This window comes from Clupea harengus, chromosome 1 (assembly GCF_900700415.2).
Source record: "Clupea harengus chromosome 1, Ch_v2.0.2, whole genome shotgun sequence".
NCBI lineage: Eukaryota > Metazoa > Chordata > Actinopteri > Clupeiformes > Clupeidae > Clupea > Clupea harengus.
The window spans coordinates 1,991,252-2,017,106 of record NC_045152.1 but is presented as its reverse complement, the minus strand read 5'-3'; the positions used below and the strand labels follow the sequence as shown (position 1 = coordinate 2,017,106).

Sequence of the window (25,855 nt, the reverse complement as noted above, 5' to 3'; positions counted from 1 at the left end):
TGACAAATGGCAAATATTGTACATATGGAGCTCTAAAGCTGTCTCTATAGAGATGTAAACATTCTAGTAGGGTTTGGTTGTAGACCATGGCTTTCTGTGTGTGACTGCACTCATGACAGGATCTGCTTAGTAGGGGTGCTGTTTTTATTATTACAGCATGTGTGCACAAAATAAATGCAATGCATTTTGATGAAATTCGTTTTTGTTTTTTTCCCAGTCCACAAACTATGCTGTGGGGAAAGGTCCATGATGACCCAAGCCTTGTGCATCACATTGCAGCAAAACATTAAGCTTCTTCAAAGACAGAATGAGTCTGAAACATTAAGCTTCTTCAAAGACAGAATGAGTCTGACACCTAGAATGGGCCCATATTTTATTCCTTAGACAGATCAATCAATTTGTTTATTTGATCAAGAGGGACAGTGTACATTCATGAACATTAAAATGTAAATGCACCCAATTATAGCCAAAAGGCTAGTTTCCATTGGCAGTCCCCCTGCCAGAGTGAAAAAGGCTATACAACCATCAAACATAACATTGACAATAAATACAAAATAAGATAAAATAAAATAAAATCCAAATATATAAGTTCTACTGCTTGCCCACTAGTGATCACATTTTTGGTTATTTATCAACCATGATTTGAGATTTCTTTTAAAGCAGTTGAATGAGGTTGATTCTCTAATGTTCTGTGGGAGATGGTTCCATTCCCGGGCTGACCTAACTAGATATGACCTATTGCTCAGGCTGGTGTAATCTGGTTTGTCACACACCGCCTTATGACCGTTCTGTTGAGCCAGAGTCAAGCAAAAGGAAGAAAATCCTTAAAGATGTTTTATTACACTCACACATTCAAAATACCCTTCCCATGAATACATGTATGTCACACATAAGATCACTCTCTGACTTCCCTCTCCAGAGAGAACTCCCGCTCTGAGCAAGCTACGTGATATGAGTCTCACTTCAATATTAGCTTTTCATCTTCTGTCCTCTTCTGTTAACAACTGTAGGATATCTCCTCTGACCCACGGACTCAAACTTGGCTTTCATTCAGAGTCTAGCCAGCTGCTGCTTGCTAACCGATATGCCATGCCAGACTTTCTTTTGGGCACGTATGACATATCCTCATTTGTCTGTTGGCAGAAAAGATTATTTTAAGAGAAGAACCACAAGAACAGAAACATAGCAGAAACCCTGTATATATGGTCATGGCTGATTTGCAGATTTTTGATAAAGTAAAAACTCTTTCCAGATCTGAATAAATCTTAAAAAAAAATTAAAAAAAAACTTTTCAGGCAGTGTGTGGAGCAAATATGTGTCATGGTTATTTTTAGTCTCAAACCTATACTGATTTCAGAGTTTTGCATTCACCTGATAAACCCCTCTTGTCTTCCTTGACCCTTCCCTGTGGGTTATGGTTATTTAATTGGATTATCTGTTGGGCCCGGAAATATTCATGTCATAGGCCCAACAGATGACTAGAGAGTAACCCATGTGGGAGAAACAGGATGATTCCAGGTTAACAATGAATAGCCTCTGGGAGACAGTGGGGAGCGTTCAGCCAGCATGCGGATAGTTCCCCTGATACACCTCTTAATACTTTTCACACGTCAGTATGTTTTGATACACATTTAAACATAGTGCACATAATATAATTTATTTCAATAGTGTAAATCATTTATCCTTTTTCACTCACATGTTTTCCACCACCTGTGTGTGTGTGTGTGTGTGTGTGTGTGTGTGTGTGTGTGTGTGTGTGTGTGTGTGTGTGTATATGTATAGCTGAATTTGTGCACTGACCTTTGGCATGACAACCCTCCTAATGTTCACATCCATGCCGCCCAGCTTGTGAGGCCCTGCTGCCACCGCTGCATCGGCCTCCTCCTCAGTGGAAAAGCACACGCAACCCAGGCCTCTGGGGAAGCCCGAGGTGCTCTCACTTTTCACCTGCAGGAGGTCAACAAGCAGGGAAGACATGTTATCCCTCACCATGTGAACCATGTGACAGAGAACTGTGCTTGAGCAGTACGACTTCCAAGGCACCGATGAAAATGTATCTGTATGACAGTTTTCTGCAACATGTGAGGTAAGACCTGGCCTCCTGTTGTCCCATTGGGTTGAGTTCTGGTGTGCATTCGACATAGGGTTTGTATTTTGTTAGGCTACATGCAACACACAACACAACACAACACTGGCAATTAGCAAATATTGTATACATGGAGCTCTTAAACTGTCTCTATTTAGAGATGTATTTTTGTGACTTAAACATCATAGTATGGTTTGATTGTGTGGGCTAGGACTGTGTGCGACCTCATCAAGATAGATAATTAGCAAGGCAGTATCTCTTGAAATACTCCCCTGTAAAAACTGTCTGACAAAGTAGTTTCTCTGCCCCTTTAAACCACACCAACTATTTGTCTGTGGTGCCTTTCTTACCTCACAGAACTGCACCGTCCCCCACTTTTCAAAGTGAGACTCAAGAGCCTCTTTGGACACATAGGGGTTCATCCTCCTAATGAAAAGCCCATGATCCTGGAGGAGAGAGAGATCGAGAAAGACTTCAAAACACAATAAACCAAACTATATCGCAGTATACAGTGCATTGAGAACGTATACAGACCCCTTCATTTTTATATATATTTGTTTGTTATTTTTATATACAGTTTGTTGCAGCCTTATGCTAAAATAGTTTAAATTCACTCAGGTTCACGAGGTTTTCATGAATGTTTCTCCCATCTCCACACAGGATCCCTGGAGCTCTGCCAGTGACCACCAAGGTCTTAGTCCTTGTGGTTCCAAACCCCTTCCATTGAGGAATTATGGAGGCCACTTTGCTCTTTGGAATCTTCAATGCAGCAAAAGTTTTTATTGTAGCCTTCCCCAAACCTGTCCCTCAACAGAGGCCTGTCTTTGTGCTCTGCACATGGCTTGGTTTGGTTTGGTTTGGCTTGGTTTTTGCCCTGATATGCATTGCCAGCTGGGAGACCTTATATAGACAGGTGTGTGCCTAAAAGATTTTAGCATAACGCTGCAACATAACAAACTGTGAAAAAGGTGAATGGATCTGAATACTCTGAATGCACTTTACCCTTTTTCTGTAGATGAAGGCTGCATTATGTAAAGTATTAATGTAAAGTGCATGTTTACCCATTGGCCCATGTTGTTCAGCTTCTCCATGTATTGCTTTGGAACACATATGTACACCCTTGAATCCATGGTAACTGGGGCATAAAATATAACGGAGCATGAAAATAAATTCAGTGCAGACATTGATTCAGACATGATACATTGTGATTCCTGGATTACCCCATTAGCTAAAGTACTGCAGGATAAATATAACTTTAGACTATGTAGTTCATTTCTACCAGCACTATACAAAGGATGTCATACTTCTTCAAAAGACACAACACACCGCCATTCTGCCCACTCCAACAACATTGCACATTACACAGAGAAGACCAAACTGCTGACATGTATACAGGCATGTCACACAGCAAATTTGAAGGTGTAGTCCTTAATCCTGGCTAAAAGTTGTTGATGTCTGAACTCAAAAGCCAATAGAATACCCCCCTCTGTGGTCCTGAGCAGCGTCGGAGCACAAGCACCCCTCAGTGTTGATTGGTTAGAATAGTGTATTGCTTAGTCTGAGCCTTTTTTCTTTGAGCCAGGACTGTATTTGTACACCAGTGTTTTTTTTTAGCACACTCACTGGACGAACAGTTAGAGGAACATGAGGAGAATTTCTCCGAATTCAATGGAAGGTGTAATGAATTACAATCAAGACTGCAAGTCTGCTGAACGAGAATCGAGCAGAAGGAAGAAAAATCCCAAAAAATGTTTTCCAAGGAGAGAACTCCTGCTTACCAACACTACAGTCCACACAACAGATTTTACACTGGAAATTCGTGTGGTCCCTTACGAAGCACAGATTCACTTGTTTCCACTTGAATTTAATTACTGACACACTCACATTAGATATCATATAGAGGATCCCTGTCCCACCACACAGCACTATCATCAGTCACACATACAAGGTCAAATATTTGTCCCATTTCATGTCTCATATCTCTATGCATATGTTTGGTGTTAGACCATAATCTGTAGCATCCTCTTATTTTTCCATTTTACAAACTGTATAAATATTTATTCAAATAAGAGACAGAAAATCTCAACAGACAATTCCTGTGTTTTAGCAATACATTAGTTTGATTACTTGTCAGTAATGATACTGAAAATGACTCAGCCACAGCCTGTCTCTCTGCCTATAAGGAGTTGCTTTTCTGACTGCTGTGATTTGATAGTAATAGCTACATAGGCGTACTCACCTGACAGGTGACAGACTCCTCCAGACTCCTACTATCTGATGCACACTTGAAGTATGCACTCATTATATATGGAGGAGAGTGAGGAAACATTTGCATATTTCTGACGTTTGTCGAGTGGTATCTCATTTGTCACAGTTGTCCTGGATACTGAGGAGTTGGAGCCACATTTTTGCACTCAGACGGGTCTGTCAGCATATCAGGCTGTCCAACAGTACAAACAACATGCTCACATGACCCCCGGTCTGCCTGGCTCCAGTGCATGATCCCGGGTCCTCAGGTTGAGCTCAGAAGATGTGCAGAAGCTGTATCGACCACCTTGCTGGTACCTGGAGGTTACTCTTGGTCTTACTTCCCCCATCTGTTTAATGACACCATATAGACAGCCTGATCAGAATGCTGTGCAGGCCAGGAACAGGCACCTGGCAAAAGTTGGATAGTGTAATAGAAGTGAGAAGTGGGCCTTTAGGATGCCGATGAGTCAGCCAAGATCGATGCACATGACGTGACAAGATGACACTCGGGAGACATCTGATCCTTCCTAAATAGGTATGCTAATTGTGTCTGTACACAGGCAAAAAGTTAAAGTGAACATTTCCATCCGTAGTTTTTATCCTGCTGTGCCTTCCCTGCACAACCTGTGCTTTTTTTTCTTGGCTTCAGTTCAGTGCTGCATATCACAAAGCTGGACAGTTGCTTGAAAGTTGACAGCAGTTAGGTTATATAAGTTATAAGGACTAAGGACACTTCAAATTCTCTTCAGTTCTGCATTTTGCAAAAGTTGTCAAAATAATTTAGCAATGACCAAGTTGGAGCTGCCTCTTTGAAAGATCACTAGCTGGCGAACACTTCAGGAATACACGTGTATGTGTGTGTGTGTGCGTGTGTGCGTGTGCGTGTGTGTGTGTGTTTGCATTCAAAGCACACTATTTAGTCATGCACTAATAAAACACTCCTGTATATTTTGGGGATAGTATACTTTATCTGAATACACTAAATATCAATTGGAGTATTACTGCTAATTAGTGTACTTATATTAAGTACACTGAAGTACTACTGAGGTAGAAATTAGTGCATTTGTCATATATTTTGACACTAATATTTAGCACACAAAACGCTACAAATGTACTTGCTGATATTAAAGTACATTTTTAGTATACTAAAATATATATATTTTTTTACCTGGTGAAACATGTTATTTTGCTACAGGATTATACTCATACAACTCACAGTAACACATGCCAATTACCACATAGAACTAATCTATGCCATGATGTAACCCTAAACAGGTTTTCCTGGAGTACCTGGAAACAGGAGTACTATTTAGTCCTAAAGGCAAGTGGCATATGAACCGATGTAGTGTGACAACTAGAAATTCATCGCATGACTAAAAGATTTCTTCTACACATTCCGGTTTGACCTTTGTCAAGGCATTCCAGAAAGCACCCTTATGACTGAAGGTCACAGAGTTGTTTTTGTGGTTTGTAATCCTTTCAGCTGTAATAATTACCTCAGTGAGCTTTAATCTGCTCCACACTCTCAAACGGCTGTACTTTTATATTAAGACAGAACAACAATATGCAATTCCCATACATATAATGTTAATTAAAACCAATGCTGGCATTTTTCAGTTGACAGAAGTGTAGAACAACACTCTAGCTTCAGTACAGTTGGAGATCTTGGAGTAAGCACTAAGTACTGAATCAATTCAATGAGACAAAGTGCAAGGAGATCAGGTCAAGAAATGCACGGTGAGTGCGAGTTAGGCCGGTCTCATTATTTCCATTATTATCTAAGGCTATCGAAAACGAGGTTTTCAAACAGGTCTCAGAATTCCTCTCACAGAATGACCTCTTTGATCCAAATCAGTCGGGCTTTAGAGAGTCCTCAGTTCTTATCTTGCTGGACCTATCAGCAGCCTTTGACACGGTGAACCACTGCATCCTGCTATCTGTACGCTCTGATATGGGCATCTTGGCCAAAGCATATTCTTTGAATCCTACCTCACTGGACATTCTTTCAATGTGTCACGGCAAGGACAAATATCTATATATTATCGCCTCTCTCCACAGGGGTGCCCCAAGGCTTGGTGGTCGGGCCCCTTCTATTACACACCACCTCCTTGGGTCCAATTATCCGCTTGCAAGGCTTCTCATATCATATTCTCATAGACGATACCCAACAATACCTGTCATTCCCACCAGAGGACCCCATGGTGTAGGCATGGATCTTGGCTTATCTCTCAGATATGTCCACATGGATGCCACCTTTAATGTAACCTCTGAAGAACTCTTGGTCATCCCAGCTAATCAATATATCCATCACAACATCATCATAAAAATCGCCCCTTCATCTCTCACCCCAACCAAGGTTGCGAGGAACCTGTCATGACTGATGACCACCTATCCTTCTCTGACCATGTTGCGGCCCTCTCCAGGTTGTGCCGCTTTGCACTATACCACATAAGCAGTTAATTCAGTTCAAATTGGTGTGCTGCAAATATTTTCAGTGTATGACTATGGACACTCAGATCTGGCTAGTTTAATTTAATACACTGACTGTATGAATAGAATAGGTTTACCTCAGCCACAACAAACAAACTTATACACAACAAACCTCAACAAGTGTATACACTGTCTGACTACTGTAGCATAATACGCTGCACTCAATTGCACTCCACTGCAACCTATTGTCAGTGTGATGGAAACAGTGATATTTTTCTTGGTAGGTTGTACTGAAAGCCTTAATGTCAAATACTTTGACAGGTGTCATCATACATGTACAGGCTCTTTGTTAGCTGGAACAGGCCTCCCTAATAACTCCCTGTCCTCTCCCCGTCAATCTCTCTGAAGTGGGGGAAGTGAGTGAATGCAATACAAAGACAATGAAGTAGTGCCTATAACTCATGTGGCTTTTTTTTTCAAGTAATTATCCTGCTAAGTTGGGTAAGTACAGTACAGTTTTTATACTGAAATATTATCAACAATGTAAATGTTATTCTAACAGCAACTTTTTCAAAATAGCCTTTTTCAAGATTTCTCTGCCAAATACTTGTGAGCTGCTACATGAAGGCAGCCATTTTGGATATAGCATTCAAAGGCCCATTACTGTCTGCAGTGCACGGATAATCCACCAGAGGGCAGAAGACATGTGTTGGACTGTTAGATTGCATACAAGTTTTTCAGAAAGATATTGATCATGATGACACAGACGTCTCAAAAACTCATGAAGCAAATATGATACAGCAGGCGTCATAGGCTTACATAAAACAAACATTCGTTCGGTAAACAGAAAAGGATGCATTTACACTGATGTTGGTAAAACCGATATGAGGAGGCTGACACCAATATGGACTGCTAAATGGCTAAAGTGTCAAAACTGGCCACTGTATTGGCAAAACCGATATAACATAGGGCCTGTAGTCCCAAAAACTGAAAAATACACTATTTATTACTCACACATTCAAAATACCCTTTCCTAGATATACATGTATGTCACACACAAGATCACTCTCTGACTTCCCTCTCCAGAGAGAACTCCCGCTCTGAGCAAGCTACGTGATGTGAGTCTCACTTCAAATATTAGCTTTTCATCTTCTGTCCTCTTCTGTAAACAACTGTGGGAATTCTCCTTTGACCCACGGACGCAAACTTTGCTTTCATTGACAGTCTAGCCAGCTGCTGCTTGCTAACCGATACGCCATGCCACTTCTTCTGTGGGGCACGTACGCCATATTGTCGATTGTCTGTTGGCAGAAAGAGCGATTTTAAGAAAAGAACCACGGAAACAGAAGCAAAGAGCAGAAAACCCTGTCAGAGAATGAATACAGCTGAATTTGTGCACTGACCTTTGGCATGACAACCCTCCTAATGTCCACCTCCATGCCGCCCAGCTTGTGAGGCCCTGCTGCCTCTGCTGCATCGGCCTCCTCCTCACTGGAAAAGCACACGCAACCCAGGCCTCTGGGGAAGCCCGAGGTGCTCTCACTTTTCACCTGCAGGAGGTCAACAAGCAGACATGTTATCCAAGTGTTATCCAGTGCTATGGAACATACTGCCTATAGACATCAGGGAAGCCAGCTCGCTTAACATCTTTAAAAGAAAACTAAAAACGTACCTCTTCACATTAGCCTTTAACTAGCTACCACTTCGCACTATATATATATATATATAAATACTTTTAATTTAATTTAAATCTCTACTGGTGATATTAAGGGGTTGGATTAAATTTATCTCTATAATTATAATTATAATTTTATTTTTTTTGCACTATATCTTTGTTATGTTTCTTTGATGTCTATTTTTATGTGCATGTCATTTCTTTGTGCATATTATGTATTTGCTGTAAAGCACTTTGAGCTGCATTCTTTTGCATGAAAGGTGCTATATAAATAAAGTTTTATTATTATTATTATTATTATTATTATCCCTCACCATGTGAACACCAAGACAGGGCAAATAGAGGACAGAGAGCTGTGCTTGTGCAGTACGACTTCCAAGGCACCGATGAAAATGTATCTGTATGTATTTTTCAGAAACATATTCGCTCATGAAAGATATTTAGCAAGGCAGTATCTCTTGAAATACTCTCCTGTAAAAACTGCCTGACAAAGAAGTTTATGTGCCTATTTAAACTTTCTTTCCTCAAAATGTGGGCAATTAACCCCCCCCCCCCCCCCGTCCCCCGTCCCCCCCCCGTCCCCCGTCCCCCGTCCCTTAGGCTGTGGTGCCTTTTTTACCTCACAGAACAGCACCGTCCCCCACTGTTCAAAGTGAGACTCAAGCGCCTCTTTGGACACATAAGGGTTCATCCTCCTAACGAAAAGCCCATGATCCTGGAGGAGAGAGAGAGAAATAGAGATGTTAACCAAACATATAATAAACCGAACCATATATCACTGAGAGTATACAGTGCATTGAGAAAGTATACAGACACCTTCACTTGTTTCATACTTTGTTATGATGCAGCCTTATGCTAAAATCGTTCAGACCCTTTACTCAGTACTAATTTGAAGCATCTTTGGCAGTGAGTACATCCTGGATTACATCCTGGGTATGACGCAACAAGCTTTGCACACCTGGATTTGGGGATTTTCTGCCATTGTTCTCTGCAGATCCTCTCAACCATTGCCAGGTTGGATGGGGATCGTGAGTGGCCAGCCACTTTCAGGTCTGTCTAGAGAATGGGTTCAAGTCAAGGGTCTAAGCTGGGCCACTCAAGTACACTCACAGAGTGCCCGGAGTACAACAACTACGTTGTCTTTGCTCTGTGCTAAGGGTCATTGTCCCATTGGAAGGTGAACCCTTTGGCTAAGTTTGAGGTCCTGAGTGCTTTAGACCAGGTTTTCCTTAAGGACATCTCTGTACTTTCCTCCGTTCAGATTTGGCTCAACCCTGACCAGTTACCCAGTCCCTGCCGCTGAAAAGCACCCCCACAGCATGATGCTGCCGTGCAGGTACTGGGCAGGTGATGAGTGATGCCGTGTTGCCTCCAGACACGATGCTGAGAAATTGGGGCCAAACAGTTCAATCTTGGTTTCAGTTCAATCTTGGTTTCAGTTCAATCTTGGTTTAATCAGACAAGAGATCCTGTTTTCTCTCAATCTGAGAGTGCTTTTTTGCAAACTCGAAAAAAGGCTTTTCTTGTGTCTTTCACTGAAGAGAGGCTTCTGTCTGACCACTCTGCCATAACGCCCAGAGCAGTGGAGTGGAGTGAGGCAGTGATGGTTGTCCTTCTGGAAGTGGCTCCCATCTCCGCACAGGATCTCTGGAGCTACGCCAAAGGCCCTTCTCCCCTGATTGCTCTGTGCAGTTTGGCCGTGCAGCCAGCTATGGGTTTGTTCTAAACGTCTTCCATTTAAGAATAACGGAGGTCACCGTGCTCCTGGGAACTGTGTCAACACTGCAAACAGTTCCTTCGACCTCATGTCTTGTTTTTTATTGTCAGCTGTGAGACCTTACATAGACAGGGTTGTGCCTTTTTCTATTGATGAGGGAAAAAATGAATTCAAACGATTTTAGCTGCAACATAACAAAATGTGAAGAAGGTGAATGGGTCTGAATACTTTCTGAATCTACTTTTTCTGTAGACGAAGGCTGCATTATGTTAAGTATTAATGTAAAGTGCATGTTTACCCATTGGCCCATGTTGTTCAGCTTCTCCATGTATTGCTTTGGAACACATATGTACACCCTTGAATCCATGGTAACTGGGGCATAAAATATAACGGAGCATGAAAACGTGAGAACAAATTCAGTCCAGGACATTGAAGTTCCATTGTGATTCCTGGATTACCCCATTAGCTAAAGTACTGCAGGATAAATATAACTTTAGACTATGTAGTTCATTTCTACCAGCACTATACAAAGGATGTCATACTTCTTCAAAAGACACATCACACCGCCATTCTGCCCACTCCGACAACATCACACATTACACAGAGAAGACCAAACTGCTGACATGTATACGGACATGTCACACAGCAAATTTAAAGGTGCAGTCCTTAATCCTGGCAATGTTTTAGGACGGACAGCTAGAGGAACGTGAGGAGACTTTCTCTGAATTCAATGGAAGGTGTAATGGACTACAATCAAGGACTGCACCTTTAAACCTGCATTATTGTTGTTGTGCACCATCATATGGTCATTCAGCTGAACGAGAATCGAGTAGAAGGAAGACAATCCTGAAATGCTTTATTGACACTCACACATTGAAATTATACTTCCCAAGAAGATAACTCTCAGACTTCTCACTCCAGTGAGATAACTCCTGCTTCTGTGCAGAATACACTAATCATGCCCACATACACTGCTATCCACACTAATTTTACACTGGAAATTCTTGTGGTCCCTTACAAAGCACAGAATTTACTTATTTTAATTATTGACACACTCACAATAGATATCATGTAGAGGATTCTTGTCCCACCACAAAGCACAATCATCAGTCACATATGCACGGTCAGATATTTGTCCTATTTCGTGTCTCATATCTCATGTTTGGGTTTCCGGAATCTCTAACTTTTCCGTTTTACAAACTGTAAATATTTATTCGAATACAAGAAAGAAAATCTCAACAATTTTTGTGTTTTGCAATGCATTAGTTTCATTACTTACTCAGCCACAGCCTGTCTCTCTGACAACAAGGAGTCGCTTGTCTGACTGGTATAACGTGCTAGTAATAGCTACACAGGTACACAGGTGCACTCACCTGACAGGTGACAGACTCCTTCAGCTGTGGTTGCTCCTTGACGATCTGACTCGCACTTGAAGTGTGCGCCCATTTTATATGGAGGAGGGTGAGGAGGCGTTACCTTACCCATCATCTTGTTTGAACAGGCTACGTTTTGCATGTTTGTGATGTTTGTCTGATGGTGTGTCAGTCGCCACGAACACCGCTTTGGAGATCATCGCTTTGGAGATGAAGCCAAATGTTTGCCCTCAGACAGGTCTGTCATTGTATCAGGCTGTCCAACATTTCAGACAGCTGCTCTCAAAGAGCTACACACTGTTGTTTTCCTGTCATTCCAAGAGTTGTCCATTGATACCAATGCATCTCATGCTAAGGTATTGAATATAGAAGCATTTCAGTATGAAATTAGAATTTAAATTTCCCACTCATACATGCAAGTTTCAATAGCATCTGATGAAATTTGTATGGCAGGTCTCCCTACTCCCCCTTTGGTAGAGGCGCAGACAGTTGTTCTGCCGTGGCTCTCAGTTTGGCAATAACAAAACACTCGTGTCAGTGCCTGATAAGGCAGAGAATTCTGCCACACGTTTCACAAGTTTCACACTGAACGAGTCTGAATGTAGAGTCGCCACGACCACTCTCCTCTACCTCATCTGCGCTACTCACCGAATTACTCCAATGAGTAATGTTTGAAAAAAAAAGTCACATGTTCTGCTGAAATTTTGGTATGCTTATACTTGGCTACATTTGCTTGCATCTCTTGAAGTTCCATTTGGCTTGCTGAAACAAAATGGTTGCCAAAAGTAAGCAGCCAATACATGCCTGTGATGTATAGGTTCAAACTTGATGATCGCTATATTTAAACGTATTATGATGATAGTGTATACATTAATGTAGTATATTATATAGGGTTATATTAACTGGACAGGTTGCAAAACCACAGACAGTAATTCACAGGTGCTGCTTCACACCTGAGTGTACAGCCACCAACAAAACAGTTTTCTTTTTTGTCACACATGTAACCTTAATACCCAGGTGGACCTACCTCCCCAACATGCCAATGCCGACCTCCATTCAAATGAGGGAGATATAATTATAAGGTGATAATTATAGACATGTACTGCTTTAAATGTCTGTTTTGCACTATATGGGAGGTCCTCTATGACCTTGTATGTCTAGAATGTGTTTGTCAGTGACAGAGGCACTGCTAAGGATGCTGGGCCCCCCCAGCAGAACAGAAAGTTGGGCCCCCCCCCCAGCAGAACAGAAAGTTGGGCCCCCCCCCAGCAGAACAGAAAGTTGGGCCCCCCCAGCAGAACAGAAAGTTGGGCCCCCCCCAGCAGAACAGAAAGTTGGGCCCCCCCAGCAGAACAGAAAGTTGGGCCCCCCCCAGCAGAACAGAAAGTTGGGCCCCCCCAGCAGAACAGAAAGTTGGGCCCCCCCAGCAGAACAGAAAGTTGGGCCCCCCCAGCAGAACAGAAAGTTGGGCCCCCCCCAGCAGAACAGAAAGTTGCCCCCCCCCAGCAGAACAGAAAGTTGGGCCCCCCCCCCCCAGAGAGATTTTCAGATTCAGATTATAAGGGGTTCTGAGGGCCTCTAGTAGTGATCGGGGATCTTCAGATTTGGAATACCCATGTCCCTATCAAACTGGTATATATACATAAAATGATGAAAATGGATATAAATATATATATATCCATATGTGGTGCGTGTTGCAGCTGTCTCCCGCCAGTTGTGCACTGTTGTGTATCCTGCCACCCTTGCTTTCCTAGCTAAATTTACATGCACCATGTCAGCGAACCATAACTAAACATAACTCATCAAAACATAAACATAAACAAAATTCCCATACACCTTGCCGGACAGGCTCTCCCCCTGTGCAGCAGAGGTTGTGACACTAGGGTTGTCAAAATGACATGTTAAGTTTGATTATTTAATTATAGAAAAGTATCCCCAACCCCTGCACAATATATTTGATTGAGTTTTAAAGGAACCATATGTAAAACATTTACTGTACTAAATCATAAAAGGACCATGATATGTGTTAGATATGGGCAGGTTTCAAATACCAGGCCATATAAATTGATCCCTACTCTTAGTCTCAGACACACCAGGGGTTTGGGCCATTAGATTTGATTGTTCTCTTTTGTGTCAGCAGAGGCAAGATGGTTGAAGCCGGGCCTATAGGCATTTATATGGCCATGGTCAGCCTGGCATTCACACCTTTCATATCCCGTTCCCTACACGCCCCCACCAAGCCCCATACAAAACCATACTGTATATGAGAATGTATGGCATAGTTGCAGTTGAAAATATGTCAAACACACTCTTTATTCTACCTAATAAACGGCACGTTTTCTTACATAACATATTGACTATTCCAAGTTCCAAAGTATTCTTTAACAAAGAAAAAACTGGAGGTCATGCATTCTGCCTCTTCTCTTTCCTTGGAAGTCCTGGCAGGCTTTTTGGATACCTGATATCACTCTTGGTGTTCCTGGTGAAGTGTGTTCAGTTTACTAATGAGAAATTTTGTATCTTCCCCTTCCTGCAACACATAGACATACACACACATAGACATGTAAATACACCCATTTTCCCCCGCAATTCATTCAATCACACACACACACACACACACACACACACACACACACACACACTCATAATCAGTTTACCAGAAGGAAAAAAATAAACTCACATTTCTGATCTGCTTCTTCAGGAGGGAAATCAGTCTTTTCTGTCCTTCATTCCTTTGTTTATTTATATAGATCACCAACCTGAACATCACCAATATATTAACAGCCTGACAGTACTGACATTCAAAGCAATATGGAGGGTAGATCTATATTCAAGTATCCACAGTCCATATTCAAGTACACACCGTCTATATTCAAGTACACACATACCTACTTAAACATATCATTGGTATTTATTGAAAGGTTGGTTAAATACCAATTTGCTCCTCTTCTTGGCCAATGAATAGGTACAATACATCTTATGTACATAATACAATACACCTTATGTGCTATTGTTACTTACAGGCATAAATCAAATAAAGTTGTGTTTGAAGGGGCACTCACAGTAATAGCGTGGCAATGATGTAGAGGAAGATGGGTTTCTTCAGTAGGTGGGTGTAGACCACGGACAGCCATGCCAGGCTGTAATGGGCATCCTTCAGCTCTTCCCACTCGCTCTCCAATGAAAACATAGTGGAACGCGACCGAAAGGGACCACACGTGAGGGATGGCTTCACCCTGACAGCCAACACACACCACACACACACACACACACACACACACACACACACACACAGAGACACACACACACACAGACACACACACACACAGACACACACACACACACACACACACACACACAACACACACACACACACACACCCACACACACACACACAACAGACAACACACACCACCACACACACACACACACACACACACAACACACACACACACACACACACACACGTATGCAACTTGGTGACGCAATCTTTATGAATCTCGAAGTACCACATTGGGTTTGATTACAAATAGGGATGTGTTCAGCATGTGTGGAGACTCCTATCCTTACGTCCACATGGTGTAGGCCACACACCCCGCCACCCCAGTGAATGCTGGGAAACAGAGGAGAGTGGTGAAGACTGTGCTCATCCGATTGGCTCTCCAGAGCTGGTGAGAGGGACGGTGGTTCAGCAGCAGACTGGCCTGCAGGTGAACACACACACACATACTGGATACGCTCGGAGACACACAGTGCTCTATGCTCCACTGTAGAAAGTGCCTCCTTTACCCTAAAGTACCTTCTTTATGTAGAACAGAAGAAGTAGCTTGAGTATCTGCACAGCCGGCAACAATGGAGAAAACAACACTCCTGCCCTGAGAGAGTGAAGGTACAGACAGTGAATGTGTGTGTGCGTGCGTGCGTGCGTGCGTGCGTGCGTGTGTGTGTGTGTGTGTGTGCGTGCGTGCGTGCGTGTGTGTGAGAGACCGTCTGTCTGTTTGTATGGATGTGTGGGTGAGGGTGTGTGTCTGTTTGTATGGGTGTGCTTGTGTGCATATAAAGAACTATATGTGTGTATGTCTATGTGTAAAGGGGTGTGTTACCAGGCCAGAGTCTGCCCATAAATGAGGTCTAGAACATTCCGTGCGATGTCAAACACAGGCCTCTGGTCTCTCCTCCGCACCCCTATCACGCACTGGCTGTGGGGATACACAGACGCCACGCTGTCATTCTGAATCTGAATCTGAATCTGATCAGCACATAAGTTAGTCCATAACCGCTTTACCTCCACAGGAACTCGCCACAGAGGGTGTGCAGCAGGGTCATGACCAGGTCTGTAACCACGTGCCGGTAAAGCTCTTGACCAATGTAGGTCTCCCAACACTGAGAACATAGAGGTGACTGATTAGACGAATGTAGGTCTCCCAACACTGAGAACATAGAGGTGACTGATTAGACGAATGTAGGTCTCCCAACACTGAGAACATAGAGGTGACTGATTAGATGAATGTAGGTCTCCCAACACTGAGAACATAGAGGTGACTGATTAGACGAATGTAGGTCTCCCAACACTAACATAGAGGTGACTGATTAGACGAATGTAGGTCTCCCAACACTAACATAGAGGTGACTGATTAGATCAGGGGTCTCAAACTCAAATTACCCGGGGGCCGATGAGCGTCCAGTCTGGTCATTGGGGGGCCATTTTTTATCTGTTGGCTTGCCTATCACAATACTGTAGATACCACTTTTGAGTTGGCAAATCTACCATGTGTGATCAGTGGTACAATGGTTAGTGGTGTTGAATAACTAGTAGCTGATCTGAGTTTCAATTCCGGGGCAATGCAAGATGCTCTTTGGATAAAGGTGTTTGTTAAAGTTGCTCTTTAGGATCACTTTGTCCCATTGATAGCCCATGACTTACAGCAGTAATAGTGGGATAATGTCTTCATCGACAACTACATCTATATTTTTCCTTCATACATGCACATTTCAAAGCAAATGCTGTACTGCACCACTTTTGTATAGTTGGTAACAAGGCTGCAAATAAACAAAACAAAGCAGAAAACTGAATAAAGTTTCAGCAAAAATCTGAATCATTTTTATTTATAAAATAAATGTATTATTCCTAGGAGCAACTTCAATGACAGACCAGCATGCTCCATCCTTAGCTGTGGTACGGCCTTGCATTGTTTTTACACAAAGTAATTCCTCTGCCACTTCAAACTGGTTGTTAACACCGCGGGAAAAAATCGCGAGCTAAGCATTATCATTTATATCAGTAGGCTACTCTCGTTCAGAGCCACAGAATACGCACTAAAACGTTTGCCTTTGACACGCAGATAGATTTATTTTCTGATAATGACCGCTGGACTATACATAATCCCGTTTATTATTTGGTTACTTGTCAAAACAATAGAAGACATTCCTCCAAAATACTTATTTTAAATGATTTTGTTGCCATTCCGCAAAGAAATAATAGTTCTTCACGCAGATAGATCTTTAAAGTTCCAGGTGTTGCTTAGCAACGCATTACCTGCTGACTTCAATTCAGTTTCCATTACGTTAAATGACTGGACTACTTGCGGAATGATATGAAAGACGTGAATTAGAAGTACAAAACCCGTTGCAAATGGCAGCGGCCAACTTTTAAATCAATGGAACTTTTTGCAAAATTCTGAGGAGCCTGCGGGCCGGACGAAATCGCTCGGGGGGGCCTGAGTTTGAGACCCCTGGATTAGATGAACGGGGGTTCTCTGTTCTCTTAAGGCACATGTTGGTGAAGACACACTCTTGCATGCCATTGTTGCTTATGCATTTTGGCTCAGATTTACGTACGTCACAGGTGCAATGACAGGTGCACACAAGCATTCCTGAATTCTTACCTCTTGACCAAGTCTTCTGTGATCATCTGTCATCCAATGGAAGGAAAGCACGGAGAGAATGCTTGACTTTAGCAGCAAATGTCTGAGGAAGAGGAAAGATGCAGACATAAGGGCTTAGCGTGAAACAGGAAATCAGGGTCATCGGCCGCAAATCAGAATTTCAGTGAAGATCATTGATAATACACACAAAAATATCATTTTCATTAGAGATACAGGACATTGTGGACTAGATTGAACTAAAAATAAACACTTCACCCTAGAGATTTTACAGTGTATCCGGTTGTTGTGGTTGTGTTTGTGTAATGCTGTGGCTTTGGATTGTGTTACTAGCAGTCTTGGAGCTCACCTTAAGATGGCCACATATGCCTGTGTACTGGGTGACTGGTAGCGTTCGGCCCTGCTTGTTGCTCTGAACAGGCCTGGCAGCACCAGATTCACAAGGCTTACCAGAAAAGGCAGCCCTAAGACATTCTTAACCTGCATTGAAACACACACACACACACACACCACACACACACACACACACACACACACACACACACACACACACACACACACACACGCACATACACATACACACAATCATATATTCCTTGATGTTGAGTATTTATGCATGGTGCGATGGCTTGCAGAAGTATTAGCAGGCGTGAGGGTGTCTGTGTGCTTGTATTGTGTAAGTTCTCTGTTGATTGACTAACAGCACTCAGATACACAGATAACACTCGGCAGAACTCTCCAGTCCACACTCCAGTGACTCTGCATCGCTGTCTACCCCCATTGCCTCACTCTATCTCACTTAGACTGATTTCCACACATTAATAGCCAAGCATGTATGTTAAATCTTTACAATCTGTTCAGCATTTCAAATCATTCCAATTTCTACCACCAGCATGACCCGCAGACCACAAACATGTTGGTGTCATTGTATTTCTGTTAAACCTTTTTTGTACTCTGTCAGTGATGATCTGTTGACATCTCATTGATTAAGCCTTGATTAATCATCATCATCAACATCATCATCAACATCATCATCACCACCATCATCATCATCATCATCATCATCATCATCATCGTCATCATCATCATCATCATTACTTCAAATAAAATCTCCAACATAATGAAGACTGTCCTGCCAACAGGAGAGTGCAGTACTGTGAGGCTATTTTCACAGTTGTACATATTAGAATAGACAGTTTTCTTTCCTGGCAGTTAGGGCATATATTTGCATCATACGTGGTATGGAATTGTTGATGGACAAGGAGTGAGTGGTGTCATTAAATACTGATAAGCATGGATTTAAGATTATTTCTGGGTGGCACTTTTCAAGCTAGCCTGCGCCTTACCCTGTCTGTACTCTATATTTTATACATGCTATGCTAGAACCTGTGCAAAGAGTGATCGGTCCTCCCCATACACAGCAGTAATGACTCGTAAAGATACCTTATAAGTATTTAAATAGTCAAAGATTTCATAACTCATAGGCCCTGCCTCAAACATAGTTGTACAGGTGTTTAGTGTAATGTAGCCTCTCATTTTAATAAACACATTATTTAAAGCCTCTACAACCTCTTATACCCAGGACCACACCAAACGAGTCTCACCTTTTCCAGGTGGATGTATTTAACATACAAGTAGATGCCCAGGACACAGATACCAGTGCTGCTCAGACAAATGATCCATACCAATCCACACACCACCAACTGCCACACCCTCACCATCCAGCCTCCTTTCTTATTCCGCGCCATCCTCTCAGAAATCCGTTCCTGTTAGGGAGAACAAGTAACATTGAGGGGACCAGGCCTGTTTTTTTTTGGGGAGAAAACTCTACTGACAGCAAACAACAAATTCATTCTACAAATGTTGGCAGATGTCTAACTACTTTCCTTGATAGACAAAGCTACTCATGGATCTGTCTCTAATCTTGGCTTGGAGGAAAGAAAAGGTTACAGTTCTTATTGACTTCAGCTCACACACTAAACACTATGGCTGATAATAATCCGAGTAAACACAGGTCGAGTGTAAACAGAATCTGGACCTATTAACTCTTGGGACATTAACAACATGGGACAGCTTCCCCAAGCTGCAAGAGTTGCAGTTGAGGTTTTCTCCCTTTGTTTCCTTTTTGCACTTTTTTCCTCACTGATTTCTTCATCATCGCCTCCCACCATAGCTTCCTTTTCCCTATGCTTCATCTACTGTAAACAGGATGTGCTTGCTTGCATATTGGTGTGTGCAAGTTTTACAAGACATTTCCGTCTGAAGATACATCTCTCTGCTGCACGTGCAGGGAGCAAGACAGGGTGACTAAAACAGGAAGTGAGAGACATGAAGAAAAACAAAGGAGACCACAGGGCTACATGGTCTATCACCTGTGTTCATGAGAATGAAATCACTTAGCAACAGCTTTGGCCAAAGTGTTACATTCATGAGCAAGAAGTTGAGGTTTTTAAGGGCTTGTTAGAAATGTACAAGTCACTGATTAATGTTCCCAAATGGTTAATAAAAATCCTGTCATCAAAAAAGCAGGTACTGTCCCTACAGAACTATGAAATGACAAACACACAGTTCTGTCAAACTAAACCAACCTGTTTGCTCACATACAATAGAGCCCCCCCCCCCCCTAAAATATGACGCATGACACTTAAACATTTTTTGAGGTGTGGTATAGCCTAAGCAGGAAAACATGCAACACCACAAATTCTTTAAACATATTTCTAATTCCAATTCAATACAGATATATTTTTTAAATATATTCATATGTTTTTCTTCCACTCACACAATGTGTAAAATAACTGAAATTGAAATAGATTGCAAACAATATGCAGATCCAAAAGTTTTGTGGGAGCTTTGGATGGAGCTTTAAAAAGCTATTTATCTGCCATCTTCTAAGGAACACTTTTGGCAGCCACTGCAGACTCCTCTGAATGGCATGATAATGACAATGATCAAATCCAGCATACCACACACACACTCACACACACACACACACACACACATACACACACACACACACAAAGCAGGGATCAAATCTCAAGGCAGACACCTTTAATAGACAGATAATTATCTAATAACTTCAAATTTGTTCACTGTTGACTTGCTGTTGTCCCCAAATTGCTTCAACGATTACATCTACAATGCAAGACCATTTTTGTTAATTTTTCTTAATATACGGTTATAAAGAATCTAATGTTCAAGAGATTTTGTGGTTTTTTTTCTGTCACCTTTAGCTGGGTGAGGATGCTGGCTTGCTTCAGGAGGATTGAGGATTTCTTGGTGACTTTAAAATCCCAGGAGCCAAAGAACCACACTGTCAAGCCCCCCTCGGACTGCAAACTCTTGCCCATAGACTTAGACAAACTAGAAAAAGCAGGGGGTATATCAGAGGCAATGACACCTGTAATATCAATCAATATTAATCGCAGCAAATCAACTCTTTTACCTTTCAACTTTATAGACCAGAAGTCATGTCATCCATCTGAGTCTGAACACATATTTTGCACACAGACGACTTAAATGAGGCAAAAGGGCACATTCCTCTCTAAGTACTCCCATCTCTGGATGAGAGCTGGAGGTGAGGGCTTATACATGTTCCCTCTATGATCATAATACTTGATTTTCTGGATTTCAGAGAAGACTTTCATTCCACCTTAGGCATACAGTAAACCATGTGAATAGACACCGTGGACATGAGAGAGGCAAACGTGTTGCACCTGTACACAAGCATGACACAGGTGATGAAGAAAGAGATGATGACGATGAAGAGGTACGCCAGGGGGATACTGTAGCCCAGCTCCCCTGCCTTCTGGAAGATAGAGGCCTCCGGACCCTGGGAGATACCGGCCTCCCTTAGGCTGGTGTTAGTGTAGTAGCCATAGTACATCAGTGAGTTGGTAAAGTAACCCTGGAAGAGAATGCCAGACACAGAGTAGCATGTAGAGATAAAAGAGAGACAGAACACGGTGAAATGGAAAAGAAAGATGAAGAGCAAGCGAGGCCACATGAGAGGAAGTAAGAGACAGAGACAGACAGAGAGAAACAGACAGAGAGAGAGAGCGAAAGAGAGAGAGAGACAGAGACAGACAGAGAGAGAGAGCAAGAGAGAGAGAAATACAGTTACCACAACAGCTTACACCTCTAGAAACTGTGAACATGCATGCTTGAAAACATGATTTGAATGACAAGCATTTTACTGGCACACCATTTACTAAGAACAGACAGGAAAAGTGAAACCTACTGGAGGAGTGAACGGAATGTCAATTTACCACAACAATGAAAGAAGGATCATACAAAAAATAGCACTAATGGCCTCAGTTAAGGCAGCGTGAAGGAACAGAACATGGGACATAACTCTCTGCTGGCCACGTCCCCACCCCTGCTCACCTCTCCACTGAGCAGTTCCAGGCCACTGAAGTTCTGCCGGGCTGGGGGCAGCTCCGGGCCCTGTGTGGCCTGTGGCAGCACCACAAACAGGCCTACAAGGAGAGCCATGATGCTGTTGTACAGCAGAAGGGTCCGCACAAAGAGGAAATAGGACAGGACCCCCGTGCCAAAGTGAGCACCGACCCGCTTCAGAGTGCCCCTCCACAGGGTTGACAGGTGCACATGCTGTCTTGCCTAGAGGTGTTAAACACACAACTAGCGTCACCCGTGGGTGTGTGAGTGTATGTGTGTTACTGGCTGTTTGGAAATACTTAGTATTCACACTAGGGTGTCAGAACACATGATGGTGTGAGGTATCTATCTTCTTTGCTGTACTCTGTTCTGTATGTCACGAACCACAATCTATTTGTATTCTTTGCAGTATCCCGCCACAATTAGAAACGTGCATGGTTGTATATGTGTATGTGCATGTGTTCATGTATACGTGTGTGTCCCTTCCTGTGTGTCTGTGTTTGTGCGGGGTTAATTCGTATTTGCTGACAAACCTACCCCGCTTAGAGCAAATCGAAACCAACTGCAATGAAGGGCCATGTAACTAGAAGGGCCTTCTACATCCAGATACACTTCTCTTCTGCATAGGAGGGGTGAAGGCAGGAGATGGGAGAAAAACCAAAGAAAGATATCACACATCAACATTCACCAGTCCTGTCATCAACAGCTGTAGTGACATTAATTCCAAAAGATAGCATATGAGTCATTTTATTATTTTATTGTTTATATAAGCTGGGATTTCTCGGGTACCGGAGATGTCTCTTTTCGTCCATACTCAAGGGCAGACCTCGAATCATACACACACCCTCCCTTTTGGACACACGCGTCAGGTTCTTCACCAGCTCCTTCCTTTGCCTCGCTGCAACAAACACACACAGAGTGTGCTGAGAAAACCTCAGGAAAACATGTGCACAGCTTGCTGTGGAATCAGATTTCTTTTTAGAAACATGTACTGAGTCGTCTCTGCAGAGAGAATCCACCATTTGAATCACTGGTAACAACAGTGTTCAACAGTTTGAAGACCCTTCGTCTATATCAAGGCAATGATTCACATTATGTCCTGTGTATCATGCAAACCACAAGAGAATGAGAACATGAGACTGACATGAGAACAAAGCTAGTGGAACCTGTTTTGTTCATTTGCAGCATTTAGTACTACTGTTGTCATTTGTTTTTCTGGCTACTGTTATGGCTACACTTTGAGTGGAATAAAAAAAAATACTACACTCATGTCTTTTTGCTTTACTGTGACAATATATGACAGGAAGTGGAGTTGCTATTTTGGTCAGAGGGATGGTTGTAACTGTGACTGACACGTGTTCTTGTGGTGGCTTGTGGTTTCTTTTGCATAGCAATGCACTTACCTTCATCACTGAGTTCCTGGTGTGTTTCTACAGGGTGCGAGGGACGGCATGAGCGAATGGTGGACCTGTGGGAGAAGATGGTGGACATCGGACGCCTGCACTGAGAAGAGTCCAGGTACTGGGAGAGGACTGCTGCCCGACTGCGTCCTCCTGAGGAGAGAACAGTACAGCACAGGAACACACACATGGAAAAGTCATCTGCACATTTCCACGGATGACAGAAACAAAACATTAAAAAAGCAATGGCAAGTGATAGTATTGATAGAAATAAAAGTGTCACTGTTGGTACTACTGATATTGACTGGATGGAATAAGGTATGAAAACATTGTTTTGCTTCTTAGCAAATGGAGTGGGAGGTGTCTGTGACCTACTGATAGTGTGACTCCGCATGGCTGAGAGTGGGATGCCATCGCTCTCATTTGTGGGGCACTCATCCATGATTTGGATACAGGGCTGTCCTGGATCATCCCTCCCACCATAACTGTCCAAGGTCACCAACTCATCTATATACCACACACACAGATATATATATATATATATATATATATATATATATATATATATATATATATATATATGGGTTCGTTCAACAGTTTTCTCACATATCACTTTCTACACAAACAGCTGACACCATAAATGCATATATATATATATATATATATATATATGAGATATAGATCTGATCAACAATGGAAAGTTCCAGAAAATGCCACCTCATGCCACTTTAAAGTAAAGTAAATAAAGTTTAGTAGGTAATTATAATTTGTGAATACTTGAAGTAGGATGTCTGTGGGTGGGATGACAGTAAATAAAGTTTAGTAGGTAATTATAATTTGTGAATACTTGAAGTAGGATGTCTGTGGGTGGGATGACAGTAAATAAAGTTTAGTAGGTAATTATAATTTGTGAATACTTGAAGTAGGATGTCTGTGGGTGGGATGACAGTAAATAAAGTTTAGTAGGTAATTATAATTTGTGAATACTTGAAGTAGGATGTCTGTGGGTGGGATGACATGGCCAACTTGCTCATGTGTGCTCATGCCTCACCTGGGTCTGACTCTGAGTCTGAGTCTGTCCAAAAGTCCATCTCCACCATCCCTATCCCTTGTACGTCGCTTTGGACAAAAGCATCTGCTAAATGACTAAATGTAAATGTAAATGTAAATCTCAACATTTCTATCACACACAGGGATAGAGAGATGGAGAGAGAGAGAGAGAGATTTTGACCAGGGCAAATGGAAAACGTACAGTGTAAGAGGAAATACAGTGGGTTCGTTCAACAGTTTTCTCACATATCACTTTCTACACAAACAGCTGACACCATAAATGCTTTTCTGCTAACTGTTAAAGAAGTTTGTCACTGAAAGATTAGTCAATAAGTCTCCAAAACCCCACAGACAGTTTCCATGGGCTTGTTATCCTTAAGCAGAATCACACAGAATTGTATTGTAAGTAGAATGTTTTGCGCACTTCCGCTATTTACGTCATGATTTCTTTATACAAAATCTTAAAGATTCAAATGTATGCTCTCTAGTGTGGTTACTAAATGTACTGTCAGTGCTTTCACCATGATTCATGATACAGATTCAAGATGATTTATGTCGTTATGTCGCGGCAATCCTTTCCAGACAAATAATATTTAGCTATTTTGTATGATGTTAGAAACACAATGTAACTGCAGCATTATGGCAACTCAGAGTTTGAAAAAGAACGACTATTCGAGTGTAACACACATTTTTGGAGAGTGTTGTCAGCCTCTTAAGGAATTGCTGAAATCAAAGACATACAAGCTACTCTTTTTAAGACCAAACGTATTTACTGTCATCAGCTGACATTATCATAAAGATATGCAGAGAAAGGCATCTTACCCAGAGCTCACCACCTCAATACTCTGATCATCCCTCGCAGCCATGCTGGCCACCAGCTGCTGCTTTGTGCTTTGAAATGTGTCCTGTGTCTCTGTGGGCACTCTGTAACTTCCTCAACTTAGTGCACAGTCAGAGTGTGCACTTTCAGTAATGTTTGCAGAAGTTACACACTGCAAAGTTTGTCTATTACAGTTTCTGTGAAGTCAGAACAAAAGTAACCCAAACAGTACACATTAGGTTTTAAATGTGCATTAGGTTATTAATATCGTTATTGAATGACAAAAGGGTAGTACACAACAGAGTCATTAAAAATCCGTTTAGAATGTCAGACTATAAAGTAGTAGCTTGTGCCAGAAAGAGTAGAGCTTTCATTTCTATGGGTTCTGAGTAAAATGGACAGGTTCAAGCTTTCATTTCTATGGGTTCTGGGCAAAATGGACAGGTTCAAGCTTTCATTGGAAACATGCCGTATGTGATAGTTCTAAGGCATGAGAGCTATGTGGAGTGAGATATAAACAGGTGTATACTGGGAGGTCTGCAAGAAGGAAATGGCAGCATCAAGGTGGGAGACAACCATGGACTGTACCAAGAAGAGTTGGGTTACATACTGAGTCATGAAGGTGTCATGTTCTGGTTGCTGTTGCTTGTGTACTTTGTGTTGTACTATTATTTTATAATGACCATTCGTCTCTTGTTTACTTCCTGGGTTCCATGTGCTCCTTTATTTATTTAGTCATGTGTTTTCGGTTGGTCCTTGCGTCTGTCTCTGCACCTC

General features: G+C 42.1%; 2 protein-coding genes across 2 annotated transcripts; both read right to left on the bottom strand.

The window, feature by feature from the left end:
• Window positions 1-7,840: 7,840 nt before the first annotated feature.
• Window positions 7,841-10,577, bottom strand: LOC105908948 (heterogeneous nuclear ribonucleoprotein A1). The gene is made up of 4 exons (XM_031573977.2): window positions 10,457-10,577; window positions 9,061-9,156; window positions 8,170-8,316; window positions 7,841-8,067 (listed from the first exon to the last, which is right to left on the bottom strand). Exons 1-4 carry the CDS (start codon window positions 10,523-10,525, stop codon window positions 7,981-7,983), a joined length of 399 nt encoding a protein of 132 aa, XP_031429837.1. The 5' UTR covers window positions 10,526-10,577; the 3' UTR covers window positions 7,841-7,980.
• A 3,236-nt stretch (window positions 10,578-13,813) lies between these two features.
• Window positions 13,814-25,173, bottom strand: LOC105908947 (transmembrane channel-like protein 6). The gene is made up of 19 exons (XM_031563754.1): window positions 25,081-25,173; window positions 24,260-24,327; window positions 23,584-23,715; window positions 23,212-23,361; window positions 22,598-22,706; window positions 22,346-22,427; window positions 21,797-22,030; window positions 21,127-21,317; window positions 20,638-20,773; window positions 19,018-19,179; window positions 17,763-17,893; window positions 17,417-17,498; window positions 15,817-15,914; window positions 15,635-15,730; window positions 15,331-15,406; window positions 15,102-15,235; window positions 14,594-14,767; window positions 14,212-14,290; window positions 13,814-14,061 (listed from the first exon to the last, which is right to left on the bottom strand). Exons 1-19 carry the CDS (start codon window positions 25,122-25,124, stop codon window positions 13,996-13,998), a joined length of 2,244 nt encoding a protein of 747 aa, XP_031419614.1. The 5' UTR covers window positions 25,125-25,173; the 3' UTR covers window positions 13,814-13,995.
• Between the last annotated feature and the right edge of the window lie 682 nt (window positions 25,174-25,855).